General features: G+C 61.8%; 1 protein-coding gene and 1 pseudogene across 1 annotated transcript in view; one reads left to right on the forward strand and one right to left on the reverse strand.

Annotated features, from left to right (window-relative positions):
• OPN4 (opsin 4) overlaps positions 1 to 5,462 on the reverse strand; it is a 9,667-nt gene extending 4,205 nt beyond the window's left edge. The window contains exons 1-6 of the mRNA XM_006767920.2: positions 5,198 to 5,462; positions 3,959 to 4,104; positions 2,577 to 2,710; positions 2,060 to 2,260; positions 1,309 to 1,480; positions 747 to 911 (exon numbers count right to left, since the gene is read on the reverse strand). Coding sequence (XP_006767983.1) covers positions 747 to 911; positions 1,309 to 1,480; positions 2,060 to 2,260; positions 2,577 to 2,710; positions 3,959 to 4,104; positions 5,198 to 5,320 — 941 coding nt within the window. The 5' untranslated portion in view covers positions 5,321 to 5,462. The remainder of the gene's footprint in view (positions 1 to 746; positions 912 to 1,308; positions 1,481 to 2,059; positions 2,261 to 2,576; positions 2,711 to 3,958; positions 4,105 to 5,197) is intronic.
• Positions 5,463 to 9,008: 3,546 nt separating this feature from the next.
• LOC102775268 overlaps positions 9,009 to 11,848 on the forward strand; it is a 34,155-nt pseudogene continuing 31,315 nt past the window's right edge.

Genomic DNA, 11,848 nt, shown 5'->3' on the forward strand with positions numbered 1-11,848 from the left:
GCCAGGCCCTAGGCACAGCCCAGCCCGGCCCAAACCAGCTGGGCCCAGTCAGTCCCAGGGGTGGGACTGCAATGCCAGGGCAAGTTCTGATCTGAGGTGAGGGGCACCCGGAGAGCAGTGAGAGGGCGTCTGGGAGGAAGCTGTGCCAGGGGGGCGGTTCACTGTCCCTTGGAGCCTGTGCTGCCAGCAATAAACCCTCTTCACCCCCAGTGACGCTGGTCTCTGCTCAGCTCTTCCCACACCGCACCCAGCCCTGATGCCCACAGCCGTCCTGGCTCAGAGAGTGACTTCACAGGAGGTCCACGTCCACGGAGATCACACACCCACCACTTCCCAGGGTTCAGAGCTCTCTCTGCCTCCAAGTGCTTCTGAAGTCTGGCCTGAGTCCACACTGCTGCAAATGTCAGAGTCCCCCCGACTCTTGCCATAAGGGCAGGAGAGGAGCAGGAGCCCTGGCTGTGTGCCAGGTGGAGAAGGACCCAGCGCCTCAGGGAGAGCCATGGATTCCAGGGCTCCTGCAGCACCCGCAGCCCTCACAGGCACTCAGGCCCAACCCAGCATGTCCCAGCGCCTCCAGGAACCAGGCAGGCCCAGCAGGGGAGCATCTCACGGCAGGGGAGAAGGCTGGGGCAGACTTCCAGGGTAAGCACAGCTGGCTTGCGCTTGCGCTAGGGAGGGAGAACCTGCCCCAGAGCCCCTTCATCCCCTCACCCCTTCACGCCCCGCAGCCCTTCGCTGTTGCTCACCCAGCAAAGGCCATCAGGGCCACAGTGGAGTAGGGGGCCCAGGAGAGCACGAAGAGAAGAATGACCAGCAGCACAATCTTGGCCATTTTCCACTCATTCTGCAGCCCCTGCCGTTGCCGGGGCAATTCACTGTGGCCCTCACAGGCTCCGAAAGTCTGGAGAGCCCTGGGAAGGATGCAGAGTCCGGGTCTGACCCCACTTGGGTTGCAGTGGGTGCCAGGGTCCTGGCCTGTGCAGGCAGCCCTGACACCCCAAAAGTTCTCCATTGCATCCAGCTAAGCTGCCTCCTTGGGTTCCACCTGCGGTGTCTTCTCTGCTCCCCGCCCCCTGCCCCCAGACCTCCTGACATGCCTAATAGCCCCCCTCAGAAGTCCCCATCTCCTGAGACTTCTCTGGGCATCAGGCTGTGCTGGTCTCTAGGCACCTGCCCCACAAGCACCGGTGTTCAGCTTGTCTTTGCCAATCTGGAGCTGGGTGCCCCAGGGGTGGGTGCAGATGGGAGCCTCTAGCGAAGGAGCATGGCCCCCTCCCCTCCAACCCCTCCTCCAAGCCCAGCTCTTACTGGCCTGTCTCCCGAATGGCCCTAAAGATGAAGACGTAGCAGTAGATGATGACAAGCAGGGGGAGGAAGAACACGAAGCAGAAGAGCAGCATGGTGTAGGCGCGGACCGCTGGCGTGAAGCTCATGTAGTCCCAGGAGCAGGAGGTCAGCAGGCCCTCGGGCACATAGGCACCTGGGAGGCCGGGCAGGCAGCTCAGCATCTGGGCAGTGCTGATGCAGGCTCCCCACCAAGCAGGGGCTTTGGATGTGGAGCCTGGGGTCCCGGAACATTGGCCGCAGCCCAGCCGGCCCAGTGCAGTGAGAGCCAACTGGCAAAGCCCACGGCTGCCCATCCTTGCCAGTGGAGCAGAGGCCTCACCAGAGCCCCAGGGTCCTACTCCTCCCGGCTTCAGCCCGCTTTCTGGTCATGCCCCGGAAAGGCCATTGCCTTTGCTGCTAACCCTCCTGCCGCTGAGGCCTCACACCCAGCCCTGCCTGTCTGACTCACTGCCAACTCAGCTTCCCTCCTCGCACCCAGGAACCACATGGGCTCCTCCGTGCCCAGGGATGGGAGCCCAGGTCATCTTTGATAGCTGTGATGCAGCCCCAGTTTCCCTGCTGTTAGTCAGGCCTCCTGAGGCTCATCTGCCTTGAGGCTCAGGAAGCCGCCTGGACCCTTTCTGCCGGCTGGCCAACCCAACTCCACCGACCTGCCCTTGAATACGCCCTCCCAGACTACCTCCCCCCACCCCGGTTCCCACAGCCCACTTACTCCAGCCAAAGAAGGGCGGAAGACTCCAGGCCAGGGCGTAGAGCCAGACGCCCAGCAGGACGAGCGCCGCCCGCCTTTTGGACACCACCCCGATGGCCAGCGGGCGCGTGATCACCAGGTAGCGGTCCAGGGCAATGGCCGTCAGGGTGATCATGGAGGTGATGCCAAAGAGAGCCCCACAGAAGGCATAGAACTCACAGCCTGTGGACACAGCTCCGACTCAGCCTGGGCAGGGAGCCCAGCAGAAGCAGGGGAGTGAGGGTCTGGGGCAGAGGTGCTTGGCTCCTGTCCTCACCTCTCAAGCAGTGCAGGCTGAGCCCTCTCCGCCCTGCCTCCCTGCAGCACTGGCGGAGGCTGGCGGAGGTCTCAGGACTGGAGCCTGAGCCTTCCCTGTTGCTAACTGAGGGCAGCTAGTCACTCTGCCAAGAAAGAGGAAGTCCCCTCCTCACCGGGGCACCCTGCCCTGGGAACCCTGGCCACAGCCTCCCCCTCCCGCTGAAGGAGCCCGCGTGCCCACCTGCCTCTCCGAAGAGCCACCGCTTGTAGAGGCTGCTGGCGAAGACCACGGGGGCCTGGGTGAAGCACATGAGGAAGTCGCTGACGGCGAGGTTGATGATGAACATGTTGGCGGGTGTCCTGAGGCCTCTGCTCCTGTGAGGGCGACATGTCAGAGGCGCTTCTGCTGGGGAGCTCCCCTCCACTACGGGCGCGCACACACAATTACATGCACGCACGCACCTGTGCACACGAGAGGCACACACACACACGCATACGTGTGCACTATAGAGAAGCCGCTGGGCCAGCCGGCTGCCTAGCAAGCAGCTTTGGTGCTCAGAGTGCAGGCTGAGAAGTGAGAGCCTTGCCTCCGAGGGCGGCTCGTGCAGAGTGAAACGGGGAGCAGGCCCTGAGCCGCTGCTCCGCCTGGGAGCAGGCTGTGGTGTCCACTTCTCACCCTCCACACTCCCTGTGCCTGACCCCACACTCTCCTCAGACACACTCATTCCTCGGAGCCCCTCCCGGCCAAGTTCTCTCTTCCCCTGTGCCCAGCTGTGCATCCTTCTTCCGCAGGCACCCTCCTCACCCCTCCATCCGGCCTTAGGGCCGGGCCCTGCTCAGCACCGCTGCGTCTGCATTCCTCCCTCCGTGGGCAACGGAGCTGCGCTGTGCTCCACAGGCAGGCCCTCCTCTCCCCACTCCCATTTTCCAGATGAGAACACCAAGGCTCCCGCTGGTGATGAGGCTCCCTCCGGCGATGTGGCTCCCTCCAGATCACAACACGCAGCCAGCGGCACAGCAGGAGTCAAGCAGACCTGCTGGGCTGCGACACTGCATTGACTGTGCGGGAAAGCACAGCTCCGCTCTGCAGGCGAGACGTGTGGCTCACAGAGATGAGGTCTTCAGGTCCTCAAAGGCCCACAGGCACCTCAGCTAGGAGGCCTGGAGCTAGGGCTCTGCTTCTCTGCCTGCCTGGCTTGGCCATTCAGCTTGTGAATAGGGCAGGTGTGGAAAGAAGAGGGGTGGCTGAGGGGCTGGAGGGCTCGGGGCCCTGGTGCCAGGGCTGTTCTTTGAGGCAGAAGGAGGATGCCCACTGGGGCAAGGGATGGTGGAGGTGAGCTGACGGCAGGGCAGAATGGGCAGGGACTGAGTATCCTAGGGGCAGTCACCTATGCAGAGGGTGTGCCCGGGGCCGAAGTGGCACGTGCCACTGAGCTGCCTGGACTACTTTTGGGCCCTTCCCTGAGCTTAAAGATTGAGGCCTGAGCCTGAGACCATTGAGAGCCTAGCCCTGGCCTCACTGTCCGAGCTCAACGGTGCCCTGGCAGAATGCTGCATGTGCTGCCCTTCTCTGCGTGGCAGGCTACCCTCAGTGACCAGGCCCCAACCCCACCAGTCAGTCACCTGCAGAAGGTATAGATGACTGTCAGATTGCCCAGCATCCCTGTGAGGCCCACCAGCAGGATCACTACGCCCAGGGTGTAGTGGGCGTGGGCTGGAACGTCGACGGTGGGGAAGGAGACCCAGGCCGCAGCCTGAGCCTCGGCTGCCTGGAGAAAGTCGGAGAAACAGGGCATCATGTTATCCTGTCATCTTCAAATCGCCCTGAAGAGAGGGTTAGGGCTCCCAGAGGGCGGGGCGGGAGCCGTAAGCTCACCGTGCAGGGTCCCTCCCCCACTCAGCTGGCAAGGGGCTGGCTACAATGGAAATGCGGGTCTCCCTACAGTCAAGCCCAAACTCTCATACATGACACAGGGCATCGGGCTCCTAGGAGGGCTCCAATCACCCGTGGAGGCTGGAAAGACAGATTGGCACACGCCTGGCAACGGGACATGGCTAGGATGCCTCTACCTTTCCGTGGGGAGAAGGCAGAGCCAACTCTGAGGTGGCCCCTCTCTGCTGTATGAGGCTGCTCCAGGTGCTCAAGCAGTTAGCAGTGGTATTCCAGGCCCTCGGCTCGGGGGTGGTGGAGCGGGCGGACCCCCTTTCCAGGGCCTCCGAGAAGAGGCTTGCCCCCCCACCCGGGTATAACTGGGTAAGATGGCACAGATGGAGGTGTTGGGTATCTGCAGGGAGGCCAGTGCGAAGAGATTTAAAGACGCCTCCCCCCAACTCCTTTCCGGGGCTGGTCCAGTCTCCATCCTGCTCTGGCCTTTGTGGCTACAGGAGCCATCCCCTCCCGTCCAGGCCCGAGGCCGCATCCCAGGTCCGAAGGGTACCCTGGCCCTCCCCAGTTGTGGGCGTGGACTGGACTCTGGCTAGAATGATGGGGGCAGCAGAGCACACCTAGCGCCTGCCTCCCTCACTGGATAAACCCAGTCGCCCAGAGTGAGCCTGCTTCTGTGGAGGGTCCGTGGGCAGCCAGCCCTCCTCAGGAAGGGGGGCCGCCAGGGGCAGGTGTGGCCCTTCAGCCCCTTCCTTCAGGCCAGGCTTTCTCGTCCTCGGTGCTCTCCTCCAGGAAAGCCGGTGCCCGCTCTCTCCAGAGGCCACTCTGCAGAGCAGGCTCAGAGATGCCCAGTGACACGCCCACAACTCCCAGCAAGGCACAGGCCTCTCCGCTCTCCTCCCTACAACCCTGTGTCCGAAGGAGGGGTCAGAACAGGGGAGGAAGGTCGTGTGCCCACAGGCGCTCACCCAGCTTACCGTGGGGCTGGAGGGCAGAGGGGGGTCCACGCTGGAGGTGCTGCTGGGTGAGACTGGGGTGGCCACGCAGCCAGGCTCCCGGGTTGGGCCCAGGGGGCCTCTTTGTCCTGAGGGAGGGTTCATCCTGAGGTGGGTGGTCTTTTCTTGAGCTCACAGGAAAGCCAAAAGCACGGGAGCCCAGGATGTCCCGACGTTCCCCAGCTCCTTCCTGCCAGTCTGCCAGGTGCCGCTCCTGTAGCCAGCGGGGCTGGCAGCTCCGTGTGCAGTGACGCACACAGGAGGAGTGTCACCGCCTGGAGACTCAGCTCCACGGCCTGTCCCCACCTTTAAGCAGCGGGGCTGGGAGTGCACACGCGCACTTGCTCCGTGAGACTGCCCTCATCACAGGTCCCTGCTGAGGACAGCATGAGTGTGTGTGTGTAAGAGGGTGTCATGTGAATGTGGGCGTGCATGTATGGTGTGTGAAGGTGTGTGTTTGTGCATGTATGAAGGTGTCAGTGTGAATGTGTGCGTGTGTGAGGGTGTGTGTGAATGTGTGTGTATGATTGTCAGTGTGAATGTGCGTGTGTGAAGGTGTATGAGGTTGTGTGTCAGTGTGAATGTGTGCGTGTGTGAGGGTGTGTGTGAATGTGTGTGTATGAGGTTCTGTCAATGTGAATGTGCGTGTGTGTGAGGGTGTATGAGGTTGTGTGTCAGTGTGAATGTGTGCGTTTCAGGGGATTCCAGGCTTAGGCTCTGGACACTGGGCCAGAGGCCCTGTCCTCCCCTCTGACCATTCCCTTTCTTCCCGGAGCTCATCAATAGCCTCCACCCCAAACCCCAGTGCTGTCCAGGGGGCAAGTGAACCAGCCTCCGCCTGTGCCCAGGGTGCCCTGCCCTCGCACCCAGCCCACAGGAGCCATCCCATCTTCACCCCTCCTGGCAGGAACCAGGCTGGCCACCATTCGCATGAAGGAGCTGAGATGAGCCAGGATCTATATGAAGAGGCCTGGCATGGGGAGATCGGGTCATGGAGCATGTTTGCTTGTTGTTTCTAATAAATTTCTTTACTGAAGTTCAGATGTAAAGCAGAACGGGAAGTAGGCAGAGGCCTGGGAGCTCCCCTGGCCTGTAGTCCTGCCCCAAGTAAGGGAATGTCCGACACGGAGGGAGCCGGGTGGCATGCGGTCCCGCTTGGCGGAGGCAGCAGGAGTGGAGCCCAGAGCTGGAGAGGGGGACGCTGAGCACAACTTCCCGGGCTGCTGCTTCCAGAAACGTCCTACTTGGGAGCCGGTCCTGCGCTCAGTGCAGAGCTATGCCCTCTCCCCTTCCGGGGTCCCCGGTCTTCACAGTTATCCTAGAGCCACGATCTGGGCGCGGGTGGCTGTGCCCACAGGGCACCTTCGGCTCAGATGTGCTTTCCCTGCGGCTCCAGGTCTCGGGAACAGGGTGGGGCCCGCGGGTGGTGCATGAGGCTGAGCCGCCGGCTCTCCTTCCTCTCCTTTAGCCCCATGCGGACTGCCAGCCGCAGGCTTTGCAATGTGGGCACTTAACTACCAATGTCAGCGGGGAGCAATTCCGGCCAACACGCCCGCCCGCTTTCCAACCTGACACCAGGGGGAACGCAGGTGGAGCGGCCAGGCTGTTCCTCAGGGCCTGCCAGGAGGGCCGCGTGCCCAGAGCGCCACAGGCCTCAATGCAACGCTAATGGCTCAGAGAACAGCACCCCCACCTGTCAGTGTCCTTGCTGCACCCTGCCCTCACAGCAGCGATGCTGGCATTCCTCCAGCCTCCTCCAGAGCATCGACTGGGGCTGCGGACCCGCCCCTCCGCCCCTCTGCCCCCTTGAGACACGGCACTGGCGACCCTGCTTTCCATCATGTTGTCAGTTTGGCTCAAATAAACTCTTATGAAAGACATTATTTTAAAACAAATTTAAAAACAGCCCCATGAGCCCCACTCCATCCAGAATTCCAGTGCAAGGGTCTTCAGATCCTCAAAGGCCACTCCCCCCCCCCCGCCCCCAGTTAGTGCCACTCCCTCACACGCAGGTCGGGTCCATCATCCCAGCACCAGTGGCCCAGGGCAGGCTGGCCTCAGCACCCAGAGCCACTGCTGGTGCCTGGCACAGCTACACTCCTGGGGACCCCCAGCGGAGAGCGGGGCTGCCACTCACACACAGCTCCGCTCTCCATGCTCCCCCCCTTTACACGGCGGCCCCTATCAGCTGGGGGTCTGTTGGAATCACAGTCCCCATGCAGCTTCCATTGCTCTTACCACAGAAATTCCCTAATGTGGAGGCAGGCAGAGGGAAAGCTGCCGTGTCCCTGGTATACGGGGTTAGGGAGGGAAAGCTGCAGTCTCCCTGGTATACGGGGTTAGGGAGGGAATGCTGCAGTGTCCCTGGTATACGGGGCTAGGAAGGGAAAGCTGCAGTGTCCCTGGTATACGGGGGTAGGGAGGGAAAGCTGCAGTGTCCCTGGTATACGGGGGTAGGGAGGGAAAGCTGCAGTGTCCCTGGTATACGGGGGTAGGGAGGGAAAGCTGCAGTGTCCCTGGTATACGGGGGTAGGGAGGGAAAGCTGCAGTGTCCCTGGTATACGGGGGTAGGGAGGGAAAGCTGCAGTGTCCCTGGTATACGGGGGTAGGGAGGGAAAGCTGCAGTGTCCCTGGTATACGGGGGTAGGGAGGGAAAGCTGCAGTGTCCCTGGTATACGGGGGTAGGGAGGGAAAGCTGCAGTGTCCCTGGTATACGGGGGTAGGGAGGGAAAGCTGCAGTGTCCCTGGTATACGGGGGTAGGGAGGGAAAGCTGCAGTGTCCCTGGTATACGGGGGTAGGGAGGGAAAGCTGCAGTGTCCCTGGTATACGGGGGTAGGGAGGGAAAGCTGCAGTGTCCCTGGTATACGGGGGTAGGGAGGGAAAGCTGCAGTGTCCCTGGTATACGGGGGTAGGGAGGGAAAGCTGCAGTGTCCCTGGTATACGGGGGTAGGGAGGGAAAGCTGCAGTGTCCCTGGTATACGGGGGTAGGGAGGGAAAGCTGCAGTGTCCCTGGTATACGGGGTTAGGGAGGGAAAGCTGCAGTGTCCCTGGTATACGGGGGTAGGGAGGGAAAACTGCAGTGTCCCTGGTATACGGGGTTAGAGAGGGAAAACTGCAGTGTCCCTGGTATACGGGGTTAGGAAAGGGGTTTGTTGGGGAAACTGAAACAGCACAGGTCAGCAGCAGAGGCCTGCAGCTCCGTGTCTATGTGCTGGGCCCCTGCTGTCCTGCGGGGCTGCCGCATCCCAGGGGATCAAGTTCAGGTGCAGGCCCTCCTGCTGGGTGCAGGAGCCAGCTTGGGGCCTGGGACCTGAGCTTCGGAGAAGCCCAGTCCAAGAGTCCTCCCTGTGCTCTAGCCCGGCGGGCCTCTTCTCAGACCACAGAATCCACACTGTCCCTGTGTCCCCAGCCCCTTCTCTGGGCCTCGGGTCAAACAACACCCGCCGAGCTGCAAGGAAGCCGTCCCCAGAGCCAGCGACCCACCGTCTCCTGCGCATCCTCCTGGCCGGCACCAGCGGTGCCATGTAGTGGCTGTCGTTTGGTTGGTCTGTCTCCCTCTCTAAACAGGGCAATTTGTCTGACCTCTGTCACCCATTGTTTCAGGGAAATACAAATCTCCCTGGTCCCTGCTTCCCAATGTGTGGCCGCAGGACAACCGCATTAGCACCCCGGGAGCTTGTTATAGGTGCCCCACCGACTGCACCGGTCACTGTCCCACACGCAGTGATAGGTGCTGGCTGAGATTCACGACTTAGGGACAGGGAACAGGTGGTGGGACGCAGGCAACCAGAGATGAGCAACCGCAGGACACACTGCCATGCCCAGGTAGGCAGATGACAGGAGGGGCTGTGGGGCCAGGGCTGGGCTGCCAGCAGGTGCCAGAGAGACGGCGCTCATGAGTGGGAGCTGGAGCCGCGGTGGGAGTGTGACTGCTGGCAGGGGTGCGTGGGAGCGAACGTGGGTGAGTCCTGCTCCTCTCTCTGGTTTTGTCCCCTGCAGGGGCCTCCCAATGGCCACCTGGCCTGGGAGCCAGAGGCGGGCCTGCGAGATGGGGCTCCTGGGACCGAGAGCAGGTGGGACAGGGTGACGGAGTAGAACCGTCATCCCTCCACCACCCCCACCTGCCACTGTAGCCAGTGGGCACTGTGGGTCCCCCTCCCGGGCCACAGGGTAGCCCTCCCAGTCCTCCCTTCCCCCCGCCCCGATTTCCTATCCACAGGGGCTGCTCAGGGGGATGGCCGAGCCCTGGCCGGGCAGCCGTGCCAGCTCCCAGGTTCCTGTGGGTCAGCCTGAGCCATCCTTCTGCTCAGCCTGCCGGGAGCCAGGGGAGATCACACTCACTGTTGCACCTCCATCCTGGGCACCAGGGAGGCCCGAGCGGATGCCCTGTGGCCTGGCCCTGTGCTCAGCCTGCACTGACCGCCGCCTGCTCTTCGCGCCTCGCTGGCACGGCTGGAGGTGGGAAAAGCCTTCCAGGCCTCTCCCTCAGGGGTGCCAGGGCAAGGCCTGAGCTCCCTGCGGGGGCACCCAGGGCCTGGGTGTGGCGGAGTGGGATGTTCTGTGTTAGATGAAGCCCGAGTTGCACGCAGTCAGCATGGCCTCGGCGACTGACCCGCTTGCTGCGAGGCTGGAACCAACCAGCGTCCGAGCACTGTCCCCGGGCCCCGCTGACGGCCCAGCTGTCTGAGCCCAGAACCCGTCCTTGGTGCGGCCTGAGCGCCCGGGTGAGAAAAGCGATGTGGAGGCCGAGGCCCTGGCCCTCAGGTCTGCACTCCCGGCTGTAGCCCTGGGGTCTGGGCTCCGCGCTGCCCTCCAGCCGCCCCAGCAGGGGATTAGTTTCCTCAGCCCAAGCTGGCGAGGGTATCTGGTTACCCAGAGATTCCGGAAAACTCCTGGGAGCTGTTCAGTGTCTCAACAAGCACCTGAGCAGGAGTCACGTGAGCCCTCCCTCACCGGGCACCGGCTTGCTTTCAGGCAAACCCTGTCAGAACAGGGTGCCTTCCCAGGGCCATACGTGCAGAAACTCAGAAGCCCTTGCTTTCCTGCTGCCTTACGTCAGAGAGCAGCAAGCAGGGCTGCGCCTTCCCACCTGCCTGGAGCCCAGAGGTGTCACCCATGCCCCCACCAGTGCCCGCCCGCCAGGTGCCCAGCGGTCCTGCTAATGTCCTCAGAGGCAGCTAAGGTTCATTTGGTCCCTGGGGCCCACCTCTCCTGTGGCTTCTCCCATCCTTACTCCCCATGCCAAGGGGCTCCCTCCTGTGCCACCCACACTAGCCAAGTGTGGCCATGTCTCCCAGCACTGAGGGGCTGCTCCCGTGTCCACAGGAGCCCCACATTCCGGGCCCAGGGCCTGAGCCAGGACGCTCTGCGTGGTCTCCGATGCACTCCTGCCAGGTCCACGTGTGCTTTCTCAGTGAGTCCAGTCCGGGGTCCCCAGCTTCTCGCCCATCCAGCGCCAGGCACTCATCACCCTTGGGCAGCAGGCCATGCCTGGCTGGCCTCAGTCGCAGCAGCTGCCTGGGGCGAGCTTGCTTTGTCACCAGGAGGAAAACGACAGTGCCCCCCCCCCCCGAATGTGGCCTCTTCCGCCCCTCAGCTGGGGGCTTCTGTGAGGGGGTCAGGGCCAGTTACCAGGTGTGGGAGAGCAATTAGGAAACAGGAAGTCAAGGAAAACATGAGTGAGGCCAAAAGAACAAACTTTTAACTTGAAAACTAATTATACACCTAGAGGGATACATGTATAAAAACAGCCATCAAATGGGCAGTCTGTATTTCACATATGAGCACACTTGGCAGCCCATCGAAGGCAATGACTTACTACTAGGCTGAAAAAATAAAATTCAGGGTGGGCACAATGGGTGCTGGGCGAATTATATCTTAATTTTAATTTAATTTTAAAAAAAGAGAAACATCGGTTCATTGTCCCACTTATTTGTGCATTTACATTGATCATCTGCCTTCCACATGTGCCCCTAGTAGGGATCAAACCCACTACCTGGGTATGTGTCCTGACCAGGAATCGAACCCACCACCTCTTGGTGTACAGGACGATGCTCCAACCAACTGAGCTACCCAGCCAGGGCCATTGGGAGACATTGATTCTTGTCTGTGCCCTGACTGCGGGGGGTCGAACCTGCAACCTTGGTGTATGGGACAACACTCTAAACAGCTGAGCTACCCAGCCAGGGCCTATATCTCAATTTTTAAAAACGCACAAAATATATCCCTTAGCACTTTGACATTTCCTAGCTGGCACAGGGAGCCTCTAATTGGGACCCACCGCCCAGGAGTGACATACCTGCTCCTTCACCTTTTGGTGGCATGCTGGAAGGGCAGGGGGCAATTTTCTTCCTCGAAGTGCTTCCTTTGATGTCGGCCACGTTCCTGAGCCTTCCCTACAAAGGGGAGCGTCTTCCAATGGGCCAGGCACAGGGAACAGGGGAGGGCGGCCCGGACCCGCCCCGGAGCTGCGGAGTCTGCAGAGCGCCATCCGGGGCCACTCGCGCTGGCCTCTGCGCCTCCTCCTTCCTCATCTGTAAAGCAGAGAGCGAGGCCAACCTCGTTGGAGGCAAGGCCCTCCCCTGACCGGAGACAAGAACCACCACCCGCCTTCCTGGCTCCTCCTGCGCCTG

Source organism: Myotis davidii, unplaced genomic scaffold (genome assembly GCF_000327345.1).
Source record: "Myotis davidii unplaced genomic scaffold, ASM32734v1 scaffold642, whole genome shotgun sequence".
NCBI classification, from domain to species: domain Eukaryota; kingdom Metazoa; phylum Chordata; class Mammalia; order Chiroptera; family Vespertilionidae; genus Myotis; species Myotis davidii.